The sequence below is a fragment of the Lactuca serriola genome, chromosome 2, assembly GCF_051521515.1.
Source record: "Lactuca serriola cultivar US96UC23 chromosome 2, Lser_US96UC23_V15, whole genome shotgun sequence".
NCBI lineage: Eukaryota > Viridiplantae > Streptophyta > Magnoliopsida > Asterales > Asteraceae > Lactuca > Lactuca serriola.
Window position 1 is genome coordinate 172419540 of NC_136409.1, and position 23692 is coordinate 172443231.

The window sequence follows — 23692 nt, forward strand, 5'->3', positions numbered from 1 at the left end:
TATGCTATCTAATGAAGGTGTATGAGCTTGAGAATTCTATATGAAGACTTATCAAAACATCACGTATCAGAAATTTGCACTTTAGTAAGAAGTCAAAAGAAATTGATTTCTAAAAGTTCAATTGATTTCTGAATACATATCAAAGCTAGTGGGAGCATAGTTGTTCTGGTTAGTATTGCAAGGTGGCAATACTATTTATAGGAAACAAAGTTTACAAATTTGCAAATTGCAAAGTTTTAGAATTGTTTCGCTACAGAAAGATTTAGGGGAGAGGATTTATACTTCATTTCAAATTTAGAAGTTTAGATTGAAAGTTTTAATGGAACTTAGTAATGAACCTATATGAATATCATGTTAAAATGATCCAATATAGGAAATTCGATATATGTGGAACCACCTTGGACCAACTGATTTTTGTAGTTTGTTGCGAGTTAGAATCTGAGGAGTCCAATAATTTCCTTAGAAGGCCTACGGTGTACCGACCATCCTTGTTCCAATTAAATCTAAAACCATTTTCGACTGGAAGTGCGTTGACATTAGCAAGCATGGAGCATAGACTTATATAATCATTTGCCACCTCATCTTTCATACTCTGTGTTTTCTAGTTCCAATTGAAGCCTCCTATTTTGATCCTATCAACAATTAAGCATAGCTTTGCAGATTCTAACTCATATAGGCGAGGGAAACGTTCTTGAAGCGTAAGAGGACCACACCATCTACAAGAAAACAAAAAAAACTAATAAGTAGCTCTGAATAATAAATATGAATAGAAGCGTCCGTTTCTAAACACAGTGATGCGATTTCTTGGGATTTTGTCCAATATTTAAAACGGATAATTAGTTCAAATTTTTTCCTTAATTTTTGTAGTATTAAAACCTCTTTAGGCCTATTTGTTGTTATTCCTTTCCAACTTGGTCTCTTTGAGTAAAGTTAATTTTTGGTATGTGTTGTTTAAGCAAAGATTTTACTCTCGGTTTGTTTAAGTAGACATGTTGGTAAAAAGAACATTACAAACGAACAATAACACCCCCACTTCCTTACATAATGAAACCCAATGTTATTACCTTAATAACAATTGACAAACATATGACTTGTAATTTGTGTATATATTCATATCAAATCCGGTTTAAATAAATTGAAACAATGATAAGATATAACAATTATATCATTTGATTCAAATCCAAATGTAAAAATGGTTAACTTTTTATTTACGTGATAAAATAGATTTCTTACTAATAGATTATAGTCATTTTCAGTGTGTTTTTTTTATTTATTAATAAAGGAGGAAAAAAGTGGGTGTCCATTTGATTGAGAGCAGCCGGCTCGATGGGACTGAAGAGCAGAGGCTTGTAATCCTTCCACTGTCGGGAGCGAGGGGTTATCGCAGCTCTGTGAAGCCAGCCTAACGCGTTGTCCCCTACTCTAGGTTCCACGTAAACCAAGCCTTCGCTCGAGCCACATGTTTCAACTCTCGACTTGGAACGGGCAAGCCAGATATTGCACGGCAGACCCAACCGATTGACCCAAATCACAGTCCGACCCACTTAGATACCCCCACTTGGGTTATAGGCAAGCGCAACCAAGCCCGGTGTCAACTCATCTGTTGGATGACTTTATCAACGGGTTATAAGTTTCTTCATATGTCGATGTGGGAACACTGAAGTTTAAGATACTGCTAATCAACTAATAATTCTACTATATATATCCTTTTCCATTATAAAGATCACAATAAAGACATTAAACTAGTTTTGAACTTCAATCATTACACATAAACAACAAACCACACTATAAAAAACTCTTATCAACACAACCCAAAGGCAGTTGTGTTTGCTCATTGCTCAGTAACTGTTTGGTTGTTGACTTGCTGCATCATATATAAATCGCTGTTCCATTAATTCTTGCTCATATTTGGCTAATCTTTTCGTATACACCTTTATGCATAGCGTAAAAGCTATACCATACAAAAACTGGTTTGGTGTGTTGCGCTTTTGCAAATTAAGGTAATCTTGAAAGCCAATAAAAGACATACGGAAATATTACGACTGTAGCGTTTATGTAACAATCTTATTCATATAAATTATAACGTTTCAACTTATCAGAATTATTAAACCAATTAAACTTTTCTTTTTATTGTCGCCTAGGTTTTTCATACACTAATTACCAATTAATATATGAATAGCATATATACAACGTCTTTACTTGTATAAGTAATTTGGCTCATGCCCAATTATCAAATAAAGAAAATATACTCGTTACATCAAGTCAAAATTAAGAACACCACCACCTTCATCAGGATTGTAGAGACCCAAATAATGAAATAAAAAGTCCCAAGATTTTTGTATAAAAGTTTCTTGGTATACAAACTTTATTTAAAACACCATGAAGATACAGTTGTTACATACGTAGTGAAATACTTAAATAGGAATGGCTCTATTAACCCTTGGATAAACGACGGTGGCGGGGTGAGCCATGATGCGGCGGCCTTTCATGTGGCGGAACAAATATACCACCGCCCCCACCGGCCACTCCACAATGGCCGCCGCCGCAAATGCTATGAACCCGACCGTCGGACCAACCACCTTGCACCGGCAAGGGTTACTCTTTGTCCCACACTGCACGCATAACGGAAATCCACCAACCATCTTTAGTGTTTACTTTGGCTGCACGCTGTATCTGCTTGTACTCTGACGTACTACTACCTGACTAGTCGATCAAAACAGAACTGCCGACTGTTGAATGTTGATTGTTTGCAGAAGATGATGAGTTAATTTGGTGGCGCTTTCAGTTATTTATAGGGATATTTGTGTAATTTTATATTGGATTAAGGCGGCATTTGTGCTGCTACGTGTTGCGATGTGAAAGAAGTGAGATGTACACGTGGTGCATAGTGGGATATGAACGACACGTGTCGGAAGGTTACTGATGGTGTTACGCGTTTATGGGCGGATAATTAATGTTTTATAACGAAGTAGGGCAGTAGGCGATTTCGTTATGCGCGTCTTCCTCACATTGGTTTATTTTACTTAGCTTATTGGTTATTGATGTTTTAACTATAGTTTATGAATTACACGACTTTTTGATAGATGTTAGAAAACAGAAAATAAACGTTGTTTAAGTATTTGCTATATGTTTGAAAACTTGATAATAAATAATTATTATTAGAATTAATATCGTTCTTATCCAACAAATTATTCGTTTTCTTTATTTACTACGCCTTTATATCATTTCTTTTGTTTAAACTTTAGGCTATTAATTTGTTAATGACCTCTTAATTTTGCCATTTTAATTTATTCAACTTTATAGGTTGTTAAGCTTATTTGACATCCTACATAGCATATTGAATTTATGGAAATTGATTAATATAATAATATAATTAGTTTTAGAAAAAGATAACCAAAAAATCATTTTTGAAAAAAAAAACATTGAGAAAAAAAAATGCCAAATATATATATATATATATATATATATATATATATATATATATATATATATATATATATATATATATATATATATATATATATATATATTCCGGACTGATATTTCGGGATTCTAGACCAATATTCTGAATCCCGGACTAAAATTTCAAAAACAAGTCCGAATTCGATAAATGGTTCTAAATTTCAATAAAAAAAAATATTTTTCACTAAATCCTAGTAGAAAGTTAAACAAATATATTAAATATGAAATATATATATATACAAAAATATGTTAAAATCAAAAATTTATTGAAAAACGATGATATCAAAAATTTAAAATTGGACATTTGGGATAAAAATTGAGGGACTTCTTCAAAAAAAAAGTACAAAAAAACTCCATAATTTGAAGAATAGTTTGAAATATGGCATTTGGGAGAAAATAATTATTTTTCAAAAACAAAAAAAAAAATGGTTATTTTCTTAAAAAAATAAAAAAATAAAAAAATAAAAAACTCATTATAATGGTTATCTTATTTAATCCCTTAAACCTGCCTTAAAATGTTTATGTTTATGTGGCATCCAAATAACTTATTATTTTTTTTTTAATTTTCAAATATAAATAAGTGTTAAAGCTAAGGTGGAAGGTGATAGACTATTATTTTTAGGGGCTGTTTGGCAGGATCTGCATTATTAAGTTCTGAATTTTTAAGAGGTCTTAATTTTTAAGATCTAAAATTTTAACATATTGTTTGGTTGGAACATCTAAATTGTTGTGTTGAATGATGAAAATTACCATTTTACCCTTATGTATTATTTTTTGCTGCATTCAAAAATTCTATTTTATAAAATAACTAAACCAACTTCTTGAATAATTATAAAAAGAAATATAAAAATCATCAAACAACAAGCAATAAATAATCGAAACATAAGAAACTATACAAATTGAATCAATAATCAATAAACAAATAAATAATAAATCATTAACAATTGAATCAATGTTTTTTTAAAACGACAAAGATATGATTATGAAAAATAGCAACCACTATGTATACAACATCCAACCTAACAATGGCTCTCAAAAAAATATTCACAACATTACACACGAAATACCATGAGATCTAGATCCAAGAGTGAATAACAGGAATCCACTATATTTTTGGTCGATTATACACATAATAGCAACCAACTTTAGCAATGATTCTCAATAATAACAACCAGCTCGTTCATGCACAAAAAAAAACACCAAGATGTGCTCCATATATTTGGCATTTAAAAGTAAACCATGATTAATATTCAAGAATAAAAATTAATACCAAATGATATGTTTAATCATTGAATACTTGGTTAGCTCCATGCTTAAGTTGTTGAAAAAAAAAAGCAAATCATGCTCTGATTCTTATGAATACTACATAAATTATAATATCTCTAACCTAATTGAACAACAACCAACAACATATACTCATATATTTACCCGTAGATAAAAGGTTTAAGTTAAGGTGACTTATTGATAACATGAACAATTCTTAAATAAGTGGAGAGAAAGGAACATGTATAATTTTGGTTTCTAATCCCTAAACAGCTAAAATCAAATGCAAAATACCCCAGGTTGTTTTGATTTCTCTATAATCTAATTGCGATCAAAAGTACCCCAAATCAAATTTGAATATTACACAATTGACCACAGGTGCACACACAGAGCAAATGAATGTATAACAGAAGGTATTGAAGCATCATTCAGAGAGACAGGGGAAGTTGGCAGGGATAGTGGAGGCGATGTCACTGGCGGGGCCGACGGCGGTGATGTCGCTGGTGGAGTTTGACAGATTGATGTCCGTGGAAAGCCGATTAAGAAAATCAACCTCTGAAATCCATTATTTGATGTTGTCAACGAGTTTAACGGGGCAGGATGGAGGCGCAGGCAGCGGCGACGCTAGAGGAGGCGGAGGTGCTGGTGGAGGTGTTGACCGGTCGGTGGCTAGAACAGTAGGGTTGCAAGTTGTCGGAGACGGCTTGGGGGAAGCTGTATCGTGAAATAGAAAAGAGCGGAGAAACATGTTATGGGTAAAATAGGAACGCGCGTCTAATTTTTCTCTTCAGATACAATTTTATCTCTGTAAAATTAAGAGGCATTTTAAGATTAAGAGACAAAAAAATAAGATGCAATCAAACACTCTAAATTTGAACTTTTAAGAGGTTGTCTCTTAATTTTTTAATTAAGAGGCTATCAAACAGCCCCTTAGTTTGTAGTTACACTTTGAAGTCTAATACTTCTACCTGGTAGTTACACTTCGAAATCTAGGTCCCCGACATTTCTATACAAAATTGTAGTTTTAACTTACGTCTTACAAACAACGTACCTCGTCACAGCTCCTAAAACCTTAAGGTTTGACATTGTCGCCAAGTTACGAGTAACGTTATTTAGACTTTGCAAAAAACTAATAAGTCAATAAATTAAAAAAATATATTTAGTTTAAAATCTCACTTTTAAAATTAGAAGAGTTTGAGTGTGTTTTTAAAATGATTTATTAACTTATTAGTTTTTTTAAAATTAATAGGTTAAAAAAATTGGTAAATACTAATTTTTAGTTAAAAAAATGACTTTTTTTAAAGGAATTTTTGATTTATTCGAAAAACAATAAAAAGTTTGAGAAGTAATCATATAATAATAAAGAAAAAAACTAAAAAAAAAAAATCAAAACTCTAGTTTTATACGAAATATCTTTATCAAAATATAATGAAAAGGTTATTTTAAAAAAAAAATACTTTTAAATATACAAAGTTACAAACATTTATTTTAACAAACTGACTTTACCAACACCCCTAAATCATTTTAAAAGGATCTTTCCATCCCGATTTAATCTTGATTCGCGGTTTTGTAAAACGTAAAAACGTAAAGTAAAATAAATCCCGATCTTTATCTACTGATTTCGTGATGCCGAGCTGAATAATTTTCATCTTCGTTCTTCAACTTTTCTCAAAACTCAAAAGTCACAGTGAAAGTCAACAATCAGTGATCCTAGGGTTCTTTGTTTGGTGGGAAGATTCATTTTTTTAAAATCATGGGAGATCCAATCGTGTCTTCTGTAGTTAATCAAGTAATGGAAAGATCTACGTCTCTAGCAGCCCAAGATTTCGCTGTTCTATGGGGCCTCAAGTCCGATCTCCGGTCTCTACGAACCATTTTTACACAGATCCAAGCGGTGCTCGCCGACGCTGAAGTCAAGCAGAGGAAGAACAGAGCTTTACAAGATTGGCTAAGGAAGCTCAGAGCTGCATCTTTCGAGGTCGAAAATGTTCTGGAAGAGGTCTCTACCGAAGCTTTGCTGCGAAGGCTTCACGTTGAGAGGGGAATCAAGAACCGAGTAAGTACATTCTTCTCCGCTAGTAATCCGCTCCAGTTTCGTATTATGATGGTTCAGAAAGTGAAAGATATTAAAGAATTGTTGAACGCAATCGCATCCGAGAGAATCATGTTTGAATTGGAAGAAGGGATTAATATTTCAGAAGTTGTTGCTGATATAGAAACCAGGATAATCAGCTCGATAGATTCTGAGATTGTAGGAAGAGATGAGGAGAAAGAAGTGATTATTGACAAGATATGCACCAATTTGAACAGTCTAGATCATGATCATGTACATGTCTATGCCATATGGGGTGTGGGGGGTTTGGGTAAAACCACACTTGCTCAACTGATTTTCAACGATTCAAGGGTAAATAAGTTGTTTGATTTCAAAGTTTGGTTACGTGTATCCAATGACTTTAGCATCCAAAGACTAGCTAGAGAATTTTTGAAGTGTATAGAAGGTGATTCCTCCAATCTCTCACTCATGGAACTTGAACCATTGCAACAACGACTCCAAGAGAAATTACAGAGAAGAAGATTCCTCTTGGTTTTGGATGATGTCAAAAATGAGAACAATGAGGAATGGAATGGATTGATGCAAGCATTGAGGTGTGGAGGTAAAGGCAGTGCTATTCTGGTAACAACTCAAAGCATGAAACTTGCTGATACAATAGCTACCCTTCCCTCATTAGTACATCCACTCGGTTGCTTATCAGAAAGTGATTCATGGTTGTTATTCAAACATTATGCATTTGGTGTTGAAAGAGAACTAGAAAGTACAGAGTTTGAGACAATTGGCAAAGCAATTGTGAAGAAATGTGAGGGTTTGCCTTTAGCATTAAAGGTCATAGGAAGTTTAATGTGCCTCAAAACTAGCATAAGCAATTGGTTGTGTATACTACAAAGTGAAGTTTGGGAGTTGACATATGAAGGAACTCATACTCAAATCTTACCATCTTTGAAGCTAAGCTATGACAATTTGCCTCCACATATGAGACAATGTTTTGCTTTATGTTCTATATTCCCAAAACACCATGAAATGGACAAACAATTGTTGGTAGAGCTTTGGGTGGCTTATGGTTTTGTCCCATCAAGAGGAGATTCTGACTTATACGATTTAGGTGAAGAGATATTCAATGCTTTAGTTTGGAGGTCCTTCTTGCAAGATGTCAAAGAATGCATCTTTGAAGGTGTTACAACGTGTAAAATGCATGATGAGATGCATAATCTTGCACAATCTGTTATGAAATACGAATGTTCAAGCATAATGTCTGGTGAAATACTAAAATTCCCTGAAGAAGTTCTTCATTTATCTTCTAATGACATCATATATCTATCAAATGAAGTCATGGCAAAAGCAAAATCCTTACGTTCACTCATCACTTTTGAAGGTTTTTCAAGAATTCCTACCCCTGATTACATATTCGAACAGAGGTATCTCAGAGTGTTACATTTAGGGTCAAGTTCAGATATGCTAACAGATTTACCAGAGTCAGTTGGAAACCTAAAGTTTCTTAGGTATCTTAATGTCTCACGCTCAAAGATTGCTGCTTTACCTAACTCCATTGTTCAACTCCAAAACCTACAAACCCTAAAACTGACCTTTTGTGAAAATCTCTCTGAGTTACCTGAAGGAATCAGGTACATGAGAAATCTTAGACATTTGAATATCCACGGGTGTTGTTCTCTTGATCATATGCCACTTGGCATGGGACAGTTACGCCACCTAAGAAGACTCAGCACATTTCTCGTGGGCCAGGGAGTCCAAGTAAGCGAATTACAAGAGTTAAATCTTTTAGGAGGAGAGTTTAGCATAAAGGGTCTTACAAATGTGAAAGATTCATTTCAAGCTCAGAGTGCAAATTTGAAAAAGAAACAGAATATAAACTGTTTAAATCTATCTTGGAATTGGAAGAACAGTAAAGAAGATAACTTTCCTGTTAACAATTCAGAAGGGATTTTGGAAGCACTTCAACCCCATTTGAATTTAAAGATGCTAACAATATCTGACTACCCAGGGTCACGTGTTCCATATTGGATGGGTAGTTTGGTAAATCTTGTTAGTATTTCATTTGAAGGTTGTAGAAGATGTGAAAGTCTGTCTTCTATTGGGAAACTTCCCTCTCTCAAGGTTCTTGAACTGAAAGAGATGGATGTTCTTAAATATCTTGATGATGAAGAAAGAAATAATCGAAACCTATTTCCTTGTTTGGATAAACTAATCATAAACGAATGCCCCTGTTTGATTGAACTGCCTTATATTCCAAAACTGGAATTGTTACAAATAATCAAAAGTAATGAGGAGATTTTTAGGTCTGTGAAAGAGCTCAATTGTTTGAAGAAATTTACAGTTGAGGGTTGTCATGGTATTGTTTCGTTTCCTTCAGATTGGTTTCAGGGAACACCGGATCTCAGATCACTGAGTATTTTGGATTGTTTAAGGTTAGAGAGTTTGGAAGACGGATTGCAGCGTTTAAAAGCTTTGGAGGAATTACAAATCATGGGTTGTCCAAATTTGAGGTGTTTACCAGATGGGTTGCAGAATCTTGAAAAACTCAAGTCTGTGGTTATTGGGGATTGTGAAATGGTGAAGGTAAGGTGTGAGACAGACGTAGGTGAGGATTGGTCAAAAATTGTTCATCTTCCGTATGTTAAGATTGATGATCAAGTGATGCAGTGAATGTGATGGATGTGAATAGTAATGTAATCTTCTGGTGCTTTGAATTCAGGTACTTGTTTAATGCATATTTTGTGTTGGTTTATTTCATTCTTGAGTATTTCTAAGAGATTCTGTAAACATTTCAAAAAGTGAAATATGTAGAGCATTGATTTTGGTAATTTATGCTTTTAGGAGAACTTACAATCCGTTTTGGTGAATTTTTGGTTGTATATGTAGCTTTGCTTGGTGTCATGGCTGGATCCATGAAGTTGAAGGTGTCATACAAGAAGGTTTTGGAAAATTTGACAAGGATCATTAGCTTTCAAGAAATAGTATTAAGACAATGGAAGGATCTAGTGGTAATAGTGTGGATTCATGTATAATTAGGTAGTTTCTTGGTATTTGTATTCAACCCTTAACTTGTATGGTTCTTTTGCAAGCATTTTAAGAGCAATATAAATCGTTGTCCCATTTAGCTTGTTGCTAATTTGTTTTGCTTCTTAAGAATCATGTGTTGCATTGTGTGCTTGAAACCATACATATCTTCAACTTCTCTATCCTTTTTTGGTTCATCTTTTATTTCACATCCTAAAATTTTGTTATTTTTCTTTTCGAAATAAAAGCAACGAAATCAAAATGTATTCACCGATTCATCTTTTGTATCTTAATAGAACATATGATTGGCTATTATTAAATATCATACAAAATTTTAACTTTACGGAATTATCATAGTCGAAATAAAAATACCATAACTGTAAAAATCTGAAACTATAAAAAGTTCAATACAGCTACAACATCCATTGTATAAAGTATAAACATTAAGTTACTTGAAAAACTTCAATACTCCTACATCTTTCAATCTAACCTACAACTAGCACTACTACCACCACCAAAACAAACACCGGTCCTTGTATAATGTATATCATCCCCTCATAATCTAACACAATATACATCATTCTCCCAAAAATCTTCACCTTTCTGTATCTATAAATAAATAGCCACAATTCTTTCAAACATCTTTTATAGTTTGTAATGCTTTAATCGTCTTTCGATGCCACATGGCAGTTTCTGGATCAAACCTCAGTTCCCAAGTAGGCCAATAATGCAAGTCCTGTTTCAATGTCAGCACCCGTGGCTTCCCATTCAAATACACTGTTTTCACACGTACAAATTCCCCATTTTCTATTTCCTGTATATCAAATCAAAAATAAACTCTAAATATTTCTTTTATACAAAAACATTAAATTAAATATCCCTTCATAGTCCATACCTTTGTTACATTCACAAAGGCTTCCAAATCAGGAGTTGGTTTCCCATTAACTTCAACAATCCACTGAAGAGCATACAACCCATATCTATGCACAGGACTCCCATGAGACCACCTGAAAAGTAAATAGATTGTCATAATAACCATTTATAGGTGAAAGAATTTTATGTTGTAAGGGTAAAAGACGATTATACCCATACCTTGTCACATACACACCATGTCCTTCATCAGGCAAAAACCCGAGTGCACGCACAGCCGGATGCGGATCCTGTAAGAAACATCCACACCAATTAATCACACGCGTTGTCCCATTCCCGTCTCTCACATCTGTCCCCACAAGAATTTCCATTTCACACCCCTGACGAAAAACAGTCAACAAAAGTCTTCCTTCCACCTCATCATCCAATTCTTGACACGCGTCTTCAATATCACGAAAACACGTAACCGCTTTTTTATTAACAGCCAACAACATATCACCTTGTGTTAACAGATTCTCAGCTTTAGATCCTGCTAAACAACCTTTGACCCGTAAAACTTGACGCCTGACAGGATCTTTTTTCACAAGATTTTGGATCCAATCATCACTCAGCCCAAAGCTTCTAGCTTTAGAAAGCAAAGTAGGGTAAAGCTCCACCTCCAAAATTCTAACCAAAGGCATCCGTCTCTTAATCCCATTAATCAGAAGACAAGGTCCTTTTTGTCCTTTTGCACCGGTTATAATCTTTTCAAGTATTTGGCTTATTGTATATATCGGAACACCTCTAACAAACTGATGATCTTCAGATGAGCTACCGTATTTCACTTGAGTTGAAAAGCTACTCCATATAGCTTTCACTCTTCCTTGTTCATCGGTAAGCACTCCCGAAAAACTGCTCCCAAAATCTAAAAAAAGAAAATAAATAACTAACACATTAAAAACAATCTGTTAGTGAGAAATGAGAATTTAGTATTGTAGTATTATAATACCGGTGTCGAGTTCGATTACTTCCATATTTGTTGCTCTGTAGCGTGGAGAATCTGCTGAGCTGATATTTAAAGCAGCACATGGATTTGTTACAACCGATTTTCTAGATGTTGCTTGTAAGCTTCTACTTAATCCCACTAGGTATACAGATTCACCACGTCTTAATGCAGGTTCTGAAAATAATAAATAAATAAAGTAATTAGAATTTGAAATAAGTCAATAACTGAATAAGTAGAATGAGAAAACATTGAAATACCAGGAAGAAGTTGAGCAGCTTGGACTACAGAAGCTCCTGTGGGCCCTAATGCTGAAGGGTCGTATGCAACAAGAGCATAGTTGTGAACAGGGTGGAGGAAGACAACTTCACCAGGGATTTCAACAGGAAAGGCTGCAAATGACAGCATGATGTCAGATGCTGATATGGCGACTGTGTTTTTGTCAACTGCAACTAATCCCATGTTTTCAGAATGATGTATGATGACACCCGTTCCGAAAAAATGCTGTGAGTGGACCCCGTCTAGCATACATGATGATGGTACATAAACCTGAAAATACAAACCTCACAAGTCAAAATAATAATATTTACAACTACAACGGGCGTTTTGGTAAATTTACCTCAAACATGACAAGAGTAGGCTCTATCACACGCTCAGCAACAGAAGCATTACCAAAATCAGCTGTTGTAATTGTACCTTGAGAATCTTTTACATCTTCATGACTCTCAATTATCGGTTCTTCATTTAAATTATAATCAGATACCTCTTCACCTACCCTCCGTTTCTTTACTCCAGTGTCAGATCCATCTTCAGTTTTAACACCATTAACCAAAACTCCATTAACTTTTGTCCCACAAGATAAAAAACTGCATCCATGAGGAAGAGCTTGTTTTCCAATCCATAAACCAGAATTATCATCACGAGTGTAAATCTGAGGGGATGCATACCACTCATGTCGATCAACAGTAACTAAAACAGACTTCCTCCTATGTCGATCTGTGTAGCTTATATATTCCAATGGAACCCTACCTCCTTTACAAAGCTTAGATACAACATTTATAAAGTCTTGAAGGTTTAAAATCTCTTCACCTGCAAACTTTTTAATAATGGCATGTTTCGGGACTCCAGCTCTAAAAAACATGTAACCAGGTTCCGAGACATAAACAAGACCACATTGGAACCGAAAGTTTCTAGCTTGTTGATATGAAAGTGGGTGTATCACAGCTCCACTGATTTCCAAGAAATAGTTTGGAGTTATCGAGTGTAAATCTTCAACTGTTAATTTCACATTCAAAGGTTTCCCACCTCTTTCGAGTTCTAAGTCAACGTTTTGGTCAACGCTATTGTCGAGTAGAGTTTCCATTTTTAGAAACTGAGTAGTTACCTCGTTGTTCATGCGGATGAGTACATCACCTGGCTCTAACTTTTTATGACCTGGCCCACCAGGTACCTTACAGAATGCCACATCATCAGCCACCTCTAACAATCTAATAATTGTAATTCATCAATAGAAATAAAAAATAAAACTTACTACAGAATCAACAACAAGCATTCCAGTTTCAGATAGAGGAGATGCAAGGCGAACTAACTGCTCTGTTTGACTTTGAAGACCAAGTCTACGGGTCTCATCGAATCCTTTGTGGATAAATGTTGTCTGAAGGGTGCCACGTGGTATTGTAACAGCTTCCCATTTATCTTGAAATGAATCTTTTCCCTTTTGTAAGAAATTTAGAGCCCTAACCACCTGTACATGTATCAATGCATAAGCATGTGAAAAACACTGACAAATTGAAGTGGATATAAGGATAAAGGATTATATAGTATAGTTACTCGTTCTAAAGGTAAGAAGAATGCTGAAGCACTTGAAGATTTGCTTCCAGCATTTAAGGCAACAGCTCGTCCTTGCCAATCAACAACTGGGGACCCACTTGAACCACCTTTAGTACCTGAAGCTGCCTGTTGTAAAGAAAGAAATGAAAAAAGAATAAAAATTAACAGCTTTGTTACTATAATTGTAACAGTATGAAGAAGCTCACCTGCATGTAGAATGTATTGAAATCATTGTAGCCATCCCTGCAACATGGAGAAGGCTTATCATTAATACTTGATAAATCATAATCTATAACACAAGAACTGAAATGTGGTGAAGTGCGTACTTTTTGTAATGTGGAGCATCCCTATCAAGACGAGCAATGGTACCAGCCAAAATAGAGACCTGTAAATTCAGACTAAAAGTAAATAACATCGAATATGAAACAGACAAGGAAGCATATCAAATATTATCAATAATCGTAATCTCCACAAAGATGATTTGTGTATACCTTCTCTCCACTATCATTACCAACAACTCTAACTTCCAATCCAACACAAGCAGCATCTGGAGCAAGGGGAATCTCTTCATAGCTCAGGAATTGGATTGCAGCAGGATCATAACGGAAAAATCCAAAATCATGAACCTAAATTGACATATCAGAGACCTTGTGATAATCCTAATTGCTAAACCCCTCCAAGTTGAAAATACAGACATGTGTGACTTATTAAAGCAACTCACCGGGTCTCTATATATTGGATAGACTGGAATCTCTTCACGATTTACAAACATAGCTTCAGCTACTACAGGACCTATACATGAACATAATCAATCAGAAAAAGGTAACATTGAAAGGAGTTACTTTTCCCTGTAGATGAACATTGAATAGATGACACTGAATTTACCAACCATTATCACTTTTACGAGTCTATAACTCTATCCTCGATAATCATGAATCTTAGAAACCAGTCTTTAATTGGGGAAAACAGATAAGCAGAGTAACTAACCTGGTTTGACCACATGACGATTGGTTAGTATAATTCCCCGACTCTTATCGACTACAAACCCCGTAGCGTAGCTTGCACCTGCCGATTCGGTATCAAAAGCTCGACAAGCAGTAGTTCGGAGTACCACCACCGCCGGTACCACCTTTTGCAGCGCCTTCCTCCAATCCTCAGCGGTAGCGAGGTTTTCTTTGAACGGAGGATCAATTTCCATAGACAATTCATCCTTCATTCCCGAAGACTCCGATTCTAACCTTTCCAATGAGTCCCCCATCGCCTAAATCTCGCGAATTTCGATTCTTTTTTTTCGGCGATAATTACTGAGTCGTGATTTAGGGCTAATGTGCTCTGTGTATGGCGATGTTTTTCTGACGAGCTTATGAGTATATATACATAAATGATGTATATATCTGTAAGTCAAAGTACGGCGGCTGGTTCCGAAACTCCGGCGACAGAGATGTGACTTTGTCAGCGAGAAAGATTGGAAGCTGACAAAAAGAGTCCTCACTTCACTCCATTCGACGTCTCAGTTCCAGTTCATGCTTTTCAACTTGTAAATTTAATTACGAAATAGTCCCTTGCACATGGCTGTTCGGCCTCAAGAGCACCAGTAATAACCAAAATGAAGGTGGGGTAATTTTGGAATTTGACAGGGCTTCATAAAATGTCCCTTGCACATCATAAATTGAGTAAAGTGCAGATTTTGTCAAGATCTATACCAGACCATCCATGCTCATACATTTCACAAGGTTTGGCAAATATTTACTAAAAAAACAACAAAGATATTACTACTGCTCCAAATTCGGCTCAAACTTTTCCAATGGGCATTTAGGATCCTATAATTTCCTTGATCCAAAATATGTTTTCTAGATGGTCCACAAAGGTCCTTAGCAACTAAGTCCAAGAAATGGCCCAACTCGAGGCCCACTATTGCGAACTCCAATCTGACTGAGTACGCAGGGCATACTCAGTTTGTACGCTGTGCGTACTCGCTTTATGGCTTGTACGCTGCGCGTATAGACTTGTACGCCCAACGTACTCCCCTCTTAATCCCACTTGTGACATTAAGCACTTAATGCTTAGCCCATAGGTCCAAACCACATATATGTGTCCTAAACAATGTCTAGACCCATAAAGTCACTGACTTGGTGACTTTGCATGCCCCAAATGAACCTAAACTCAAAATATAACATTCTACTATCATGAAAATGGCTCCAACTCATGCATGGATGGATTTAAACTCTGAAGGTGCCAACTTTATCGTGAACCTCATAAACACTAAGAGGGGAGACTCAAAGCTCCTAGAATGGAATCAAGACCACTAGATCTCGTTCTTGGGACCAAAATGAACCAAAACTCGTAAATGGTAGATGTAATACATCAATGATCAAGTTCAAAGATATATACCTCCAACAAGCTGGAAATAAGACACATAAGCAAGATCCATAAGCTCCTCCTTGATTCCCATCCTTGCACCAAGCTCCATCTTCTTATAAATGGACCAAATACACCAAAAATGGACACCATTAGCTCAAGATGCCACCATGAAGACTCAAGGACGAATTCTAGGGTTTTAGAGGGTGGGGCTAACTTAGGAAATGAAGAAAGAGGCTAACAAAATGCTTATATATGATACAACCCTAAAATTAGGGTTTTCAGTCTGCCCTTTGTACGCCCAGTGTACGAGGTCTCGCACTCCAACCCAAACTCGCACCTACATTGTGCGTACTATACACTACGCCTTGCGTAACCGGCTTCGCATCAATACGCCCCACGTACCTTCCTGGTACGCCCCACGTACCTTCCTGGTACGCCCCGCGTACTAGGTTTTTCCCCAAACCCTAATTCTTCCAAAGGCCATAACTCTCTCGATACAACTCTGATTTCAACCATCTATATATCTATAAAAAGGTATCGAGACGATTTACACTATTATCAATTCATACTCGCCATATGATATCCCGAATGAACATCCGCTTTCCATAAAAGCCCGAGCTGACAAATTACCAAAATGCCCTTAGATTCCCAAAACACAAACCGAATACCCGAACCATCTGAAATACCTTATCCAACCCCAAATGAGTCTAAAACCCAACTCCTCGAGGGTCTGAAGCCTAATAATACCCAGTCTGATCACCATCCCCAACCTGGGAGCAAATCGAAACAAAGCGTTACAGCTCTCCCCCACTTAAATTAAATTTTGTCCTTAGAATTCGTCCTTACCTTTCCCAACACGTCCAATAATCTGGACAACACCACCATAATCCGAGAATACTACAACCTTCCCAAGGCAACCGAAACCAACCCTAGCAGAACTTACCAAAAAGAACGAACCTTAAACCCTCTTGCAAAAAAAACACTTTTATCTCTCCCGAAACTCGAAACCTCAAATTAATCTGCGTTCCTGACAAACCTCCCACACGGAACCACTACCACTTCCTCATGATTATCAAACTATCACAGTACTTCCAACCCTGGTTATCTTGATGTTTCCAGTGGAACAAAACCACTGATCATAAACAACTGCGGAATACTTGCACTTGACAGAAGGTTCGGATAATCCTTCGAGTAGAAAATTCCTCTTTGCAACAGTTAGACTCATACAAGAGCTACGCAACAGGGTCCAATCAACCACTCTGATATTATTTAATCCGACTACGAGCGACTTAACATATTCCCCGAGATACAAGGAACTCCTCACACGAAGCCCAAATCACTAAGACCACTCCGACTCGCCTTGCTGCCACCTATCTGCTTCCCAAAGGCAGTCGGGACCTCTTTGGTCCCAACTTGTTTGCCAACTGACTGAAATCACCGAGCTCCTACCCGATTGTTGAGCCAAAGAACATACAAACACATAGTATCCCCACGCGACTTCCGAGAAAAACCTTATCTGGCGATAATACCCTAAACCGCATTGACACCAAACCTACTACTAAAAGAATACCACGAGACCAACTGCAATCTCATAACATACCCAATCTCCAAAGACCTACCTTCTCCTGATTAACAACATGTTGAGGCTCTCTCGCAGGCATAACCAACCGAAGACGCAACACAACGACTCGATTGCCATCAAAACTAAACTCATTCTTGACCCTTGAACCCTACGATTGATGTCTTTGGCATATAGTGATGGGTTTTGGTCATAAGACATCCTATGTGCTCATACAAACCCTAAAGCTCGGATCTAGGTTTCTCTATTGTACATGATTTGAATCCAAGACTATAAACCCTAATTCTAGCATATGGAAATCAGAATTCACATGTAAATAGGTTTAAGAACATACCTTGATTGTTATATAGCAATAACAATCCAATTCCTCCTTGAATTGACCTTGGAAAGCTGAGAGTCACAAGTGTCACTCCTTTAATGGCTTACAAACACCATAAGCAAGTGGAGAAGGTATAAAGAGAGAGGAAGGAGGTAGGAATTCGTCCTTAGATGCTCTATGGATCAAGTCCACAAATTCTAAGGCCTTAGGGGTCTTTATATAGGGTTGGGATTAGGTTTTCAGTCCTTATCCTTTTCTAGTTGCTTGTCCACCAAGCAACCATAAGATAACTCTTAGAAACCCTTATCCTAGTCGAATTCTAAGGGATTATCACCTCAAATTCGTTCACCATATATATAAGATAATCCTTACCTTATTTTGTAACTATCACATAATTACAATTCAGCCCCTCTAGTTTAATTAATTACACTTGATCACAAAATTAATTCTTAATTAATTATTGACCAATATTAATTAAACAAATATGATTTCTCCTTTAATATATTATTCTTATAACATATTAATAAATCATAATAACCTCTCTCTCTTTATTTATTTCTCCAATCAAGTTGCTTTGGTGAAGGCAACCCAAAAGAACCATGCACCATCGGGTCAAGTACATACCAAAATAGTTATGGACTTAGACACTAATCCAACAGTCTCCCACTTGGATAAGTCTAATAACTATTCTGGGTATGACTTCGGATCCCGATCTGCAATCATAGCTTTCCAAAGCCGCTGTCAACTCTGATCATATCAAATACGCGTGTCCTTAGATAAGGGGTCATATATTCCTCCATTCTAGATATCGTATGAGATATGATTTCAAATCATTCTCTTTGTACTATATCTCGATTCCCGATTTATGACGACAGACTAGTTGAACAAATCAAATTAGCCCTAGCCCGGCCGAGCATTTACGTTTGTCATCATTAAACCATCGAGGGGCCCAAAGATATCGCTTTTATCCTACTTTGAATAAAAGGAACGGATAAACTTTGATACAATGCTCGCTTGCACTCACTCACCGAATCACACACAACAATATGTTTTATAACACCAAGTTACTAGTGCGTTTACATATTATCAATGTGCAACCGATTCGCAAGATACAACTCACATATCTCGGTTTCAAGAATATAAGATGTTATCGTCTCACCAATCACTCGTGATACAATTCATGGAGTGATCCAAGTGAGCGTGGGTTTAATCCAATGCTCAAATCATATTCATAAGCACTCATGAACGTTGCAGCAAACATTTGCTTATGTCTAATACTCTTTTAGACAATCCACACACCAATTCACGACAGTCTTCATTCATATCTACTTCCAACGTATGAACGACTGTGGCCCGTTTGAATAATTCGATTATTCTTAATAAACTCAATTATTCTGGAAGTCAAAACATGCAAATGTGAAACACAAGAATAATACTAATCCCATATGGCCTCAAACCTTTGAGTATAAATAAAACGCCTTTTATTTATCACCATATTGATTACTCATTATTTTTCGTTTCGGGTAATCAACTTCTTACTTGAATTCCAACACTTGTCCCATGCTCCTAGCATGAACACAATGTTTACCTATGGTTCTTACTTTGTGAAATAGATCATATTGAACACATTTCCAATCATTCTCATTTCTCAACTCCAAATCCTTTTTCCATAAGTTAAAGAATACCAAATTCTTGCTACTTATAGAATATGCTAGATTCTAATATTCTATGCAACTTATCCTTTCGTAATGTCACTGCACCAAAGTCACAAAGACTATTGCCAATGATATTGCAAAGTCCTCTATCGGAGATTCTTACAAGACAATTCCATAGACGTGATGCCTCTCACTCAAAGTACATTCTTTGAACATCCTTTTGCATAGAAGTTTTTAATCTAATCATAGATTTCTCAATATTCAATTCCCAATATGGACACACTTCCATATGTTCCATATGACTACTCATTCTTAATAGAATCTTATCTATTCGTAATGATGTCGATATGGTCCATCCAATATGGAAACATTTCCATATTTTCCAATACTATACTCCCAACTATTCACAAGCGACCAATCCTCGTCGAACTTTGGGTTGTCCTTTGATAGTTGTTTAATTGTTTTTAGTCAAAACCAATTCTAGTCCCTTTTCCCTCTAAATGCGCTCGACATTTGGAAAATTTTAGAATGGTCAAACATTAAGCATTTGCAATCGATCCTATACCCGAAGCGTATGGTACACAACGCATAATATTTTATTTTCTATGTTCTCAAAATTCGAATTGTGAAAAGGGATGCCGTAATCACAATCGAAATTTTAAGAACACACTATGTACCTTTGACTAAATTTATTAACATTTCTCAACCTAATCCTTTAGATTTGAAATGAAGCATAATATTCTCTCCCTTAATTATAGCAAAACAACCTTTCAACTCTTACAACTTTGCAAAGTATGACTCTTGTTTTCTATAATTAATATTGCTAACCTTGCAATACTTTCCTTAATAATCATACAATCATAACATTTATGCTCCCACTATCATGATGATTATTATAAAACATAACACTTATGCTCCCACTAGCTTCGACATGTATTCATAAACATCTTAACTTTCAGAAAACAATACTTATTGAATTTCTTAAGTTCATGTTTCTAATACTTAGTGCTTTGATAATCCTTTATCAATGCTTCTTGAACTTATACACTTTTGCCTTCGATAGTTCATATGTGTGTCTAAACAATTAAGACTAATTGCCAAACCTTACAATTCAAATTATGGAAAGGGATGTCGTAACCATGATTGAATTTGAGAATGCAATTTTACAATCACTACCTTCTTAAAATCTCTCTTAGTGAAAGCATTTCTTCACAATCATTTTCATGAAGGAGGAAATCTTATGACACTTAGATTTGAGCGGTGTATGTGTTCTTATCCATGTGAATTTCTTAAAACTAAAGTTTACGACAAATTCAAACTCATATGGACCGAGCTTTCTTAATCTTGATTTCTTGCCTTATGGTAGCACAGCTGCCCACCATGTCTTCCAAGTAGTTAAGCAGCTCACCTTTTCTTATCAATGTACCTTTAATTGATTAAGGTGCTTTGCCTTTTATGCGTTCAAAATGAGAACTCATAGAACTCTCATGCATAATTAACTCGATTGGATTGGCACAGAATCAAAATAATGTCATCACGATAGGTTGTAAACCTTAACTCGTGTGCTAGTGATGATCGATAAGGTTTATTTGATTTGTTCTTGAGACCTTTCAAGACCATTAAGACTCCCACTGACTCCTTGACATATAAGATTCTTTTGTCAATAAACATTTGTTGACAAACAAATATTCAAGAGTTAGTGTAGCTTTTATCAAAACACTTCATAAATTGGTCCAAGTTGGTCTTTGTCTTATTCACGACATCACAACTTTCCTCATTTGATGAATGTTATAAACCTTTAATACTTTTCACTCATTGTCACAATCTTAACTTTAAGACTTGTTATTGGAACGAAGTATGATAGACTTCTTAATTTAACCATTTCTTCAATCCTTGATTCCTCTTCTTAGACATACAATTGTACTAAGACTTACTTAGAGGATCAATTGAGATATGGTTCTTAATCATTAAGACCTATCATAAAGCATAAAAGGTACTCTCCCTTCTTAGAATGGAGAACCTTTTATCTTTCTGCCTACTTGATTCTTCTTATTCGTTCTGCTATTGATCTAAACCCTTTAATCAATTCAGAATTACACTTAATCTTGTAAGTATAATCATATTTACTAAGCCTTTAGTAAATCATGAAGAATATCTTTGTTACTCTTATGGTGGACTTGATCAATACGCAACTTTGTGTACTCGATCTCCTAGTCCTTCACTTGACTCTTTGTCAACGAATTAGTCTAATTTCCAAATACGAAATTTCTCATTCATCGTGCAATCAAGTTGCATGATTCCAAATTTCTGTCCAATTGAAACTTCGGCAATGAGAAACTCTCCCTATTTGGTAAATTCTCGACTTTCCTTAAATAAGAACCAAATCCATTATTGCTAATAATAGAAACATTTTAACGCCATTGCAAGGATAAATAAATAAAATTTAAAATCAAAATTTATTTTATTGCGGAAAAATTTGTCCTTACAATGCAACTTATTGAAAAACTTATGCTAATACATCTTTCTTAGCAATCTAATTCTAACTCTAAGTAGTAGCTCAAGAATCTAATCTTCGAGAAATGCGATCGAAATCCATTCCTTCATGGTTAGATTCTGCTCACTTCTTCCCTTAAGCTTCCTTTCTTTTCTTCGATCCTACAAAACATGAATTGTAATCTTATCAAATTATGTATTAAGAATCTAGAATAGAAGCTTAAAAGAGTTAGTTAATGGAGTTTACCTATCTTAGAGCCATACGTTTTGACTCTCCCATCTCTTAGATCTCTTAGGTAAATAGAGCAGCTTTGTCTCCAATGCCCCTTCTCTTGGCAAGAAAGCAAATCGACTCTTTTGGAACAGGACATGGAACTACTTCAGACATCGCCTTTCTCTTATGATCAAATTTTTCGATCATAGCATGTTTTTTGTTGTCATTGTCTATATCCATAGAGGTCTCGAAGGCAGATTCACCAATCAACTTTGCTTTTCTATTGCGCCAAATCATTACAGATTCAGCAGCAATAAGCATATAGGTGAGATCTATAAGGGTCACGTCGTAGTTTATCATATAGTACTCTCTTACGAACTCACTATATGAGTTGGGAAGTGACTGAAGAACCCAATCAACAGCCATTTCTTCACAGACAACGGATCCCAACACTCTTAACCTATCAATGTGTGACTTCATCCCTAGGACGTGTGCACACACGGACTTTCCTGCTTTACGTTTACTTGCCAAAAGGGCTTGAGTGATCTTGAACTTTTCAAGCCTTTGAACTTGTGGGTTAGGGAGAATAATTGGAGGAGGTAGAGGGAAGTGAAGCATGATTTCTTGTTCCTTGATCGAATCGTAGAATATCATCTTCATGTGGAAAGCTTGTTCCACGGGATTTGAGAAGACCATAGTTGTCAAACTTTGACATCTACAATACGGGAGAAAACGAATTCAAGTTAGTTGATTGATTGAGTCCTTAGTAAATCACCCAAATGAGATACTAAGGCTAGGACCCAACACAATACGCTACAACCTAGAAAAGGGATGTCGTAATCTAGTTGCAGAATATTTAAAGGTAAGTGAATGACGATTCACTAATTTCCACCATGAAAAACGAAAAAGAAATTTAAGTTTTAAATCTATGAAAACTCCTAGATCCTTTGAGATTCATTGAACTTTCAATGGCATGTTTAAATCTCGATATGCCCCTCTTGTTTGTGACTGAGATGCCAAGGATCACAAAGCGGGTGTGAATAACCATGCAAACTTACACGGTGCCCTCACATGTTACAGTCACCTATTCGATGTGCCGGTAAACCACACACGCTCCATCGAACTATGACAAACATTGAGTCACCCTTTGCTACCTTTGCTTAGACCCATTTAGTGTGCCGGTTAACCACACACGCTCCACTAACGTCTTCGCAAGGGCACAAAGTGTAATTTCATGGAATTGCATTAATTCACTTTTGCCTAAGTAACTAAGATTGGGAATTTTATGAAAACATTTAGTTACTATTATACTTCATTAGACTTATAATGGAAGGTTTTGTCCTATCCTACCCGTTCGGCTAACGACCCTCCACTAGTCAAGAGTGCGGTGGGTAAGAGTGGATACCCATTCAATCGCCACTTTATAGGCAATTTCCTTAAACACCCCTTATAGACTAGCTTCGTGAATGAGGCCTACTAACGATAAGACTGACTTTTACTCATACATACATATATATATATATATATATATATATATATATATATATATATATATATATATAATGTTAGACTTTTAATGTTATATATATAGTA

The 23692-nt window shown here is 35.8% G+C and overlaps 3 protein-coding genes across 3 annotated transcripts; 1 reads left to right on the forward strand and 2 right to left on the reverse strand.

Annotated features, from left to right (window-relative positions):
* Positions 1–2313: 2313 nt before the first annotated feature.
* Positions 2314–2772, reverse strand: LOC145090595 (cold-regulated protein). Its single transcript, XM_079028739.1, has one exon. The coding sequence runs from the start codon at positions 2640–2642 to the stop codon at positions 2415–2417; it is 228 nt and encodes a 75-aa protein (XP_078884865.1). The 5' UTR covers positions 2643–2772; the 3' UTR covers positions 2314–2414.
* Positions 2773–6297: 3525 nt separating this feature from the next.
* On the forward strand, positions 6298–9908 carry LOC145087417 (disease resistance protein RGA2-like). The gene is made up of 2 exons (XM_079025364.1): positions 6298–9491; positions 9659–9908. Exon 1 carries the CDS (start codon positions 6479–6481, stop codon positions 9440–9442), a length of 2964 nt encoding a protein of 987 aa, XP_078881490.1. The 5' UTR covers positions 6298–6478; the 3' UTR covers positions 9443–9491; positions 9659–9908.
* A 242-nt stretch (positions 9909–10150) lies between these two features.
* On the reverse strand, positions 10151–15011 carry LOC145087416 (protease Do-like 7). Its single transcript, XM_079025363.1, has 13 exons — positions 14466–15011; positions 14200–14270; positions 13970–14104; positions 13805–13863; positions 13685–13721; positions 13479–13604; positions 13180–13392; positions 12268–13098; positions 11909–12197; positions 11655–11825; positions 10889–11570; positions 10692–10803; positions 10151–10610 (listed from the first exon to the last, which is right to left on the reverse strand). The coding sequence occupies exons 1-13, from the start codon at positions 14734–14736 to the stop codon at positions 10431–10433; spliced, it is 3177 nt and encodes a 1058-aa protein (XP_078881489.1). The 5' UTR covers positions 14737–15011; the 3' UTR covers positions 10151–10430.
* Positions 15012–23692: the final 8681 nt, after the last annotated feature.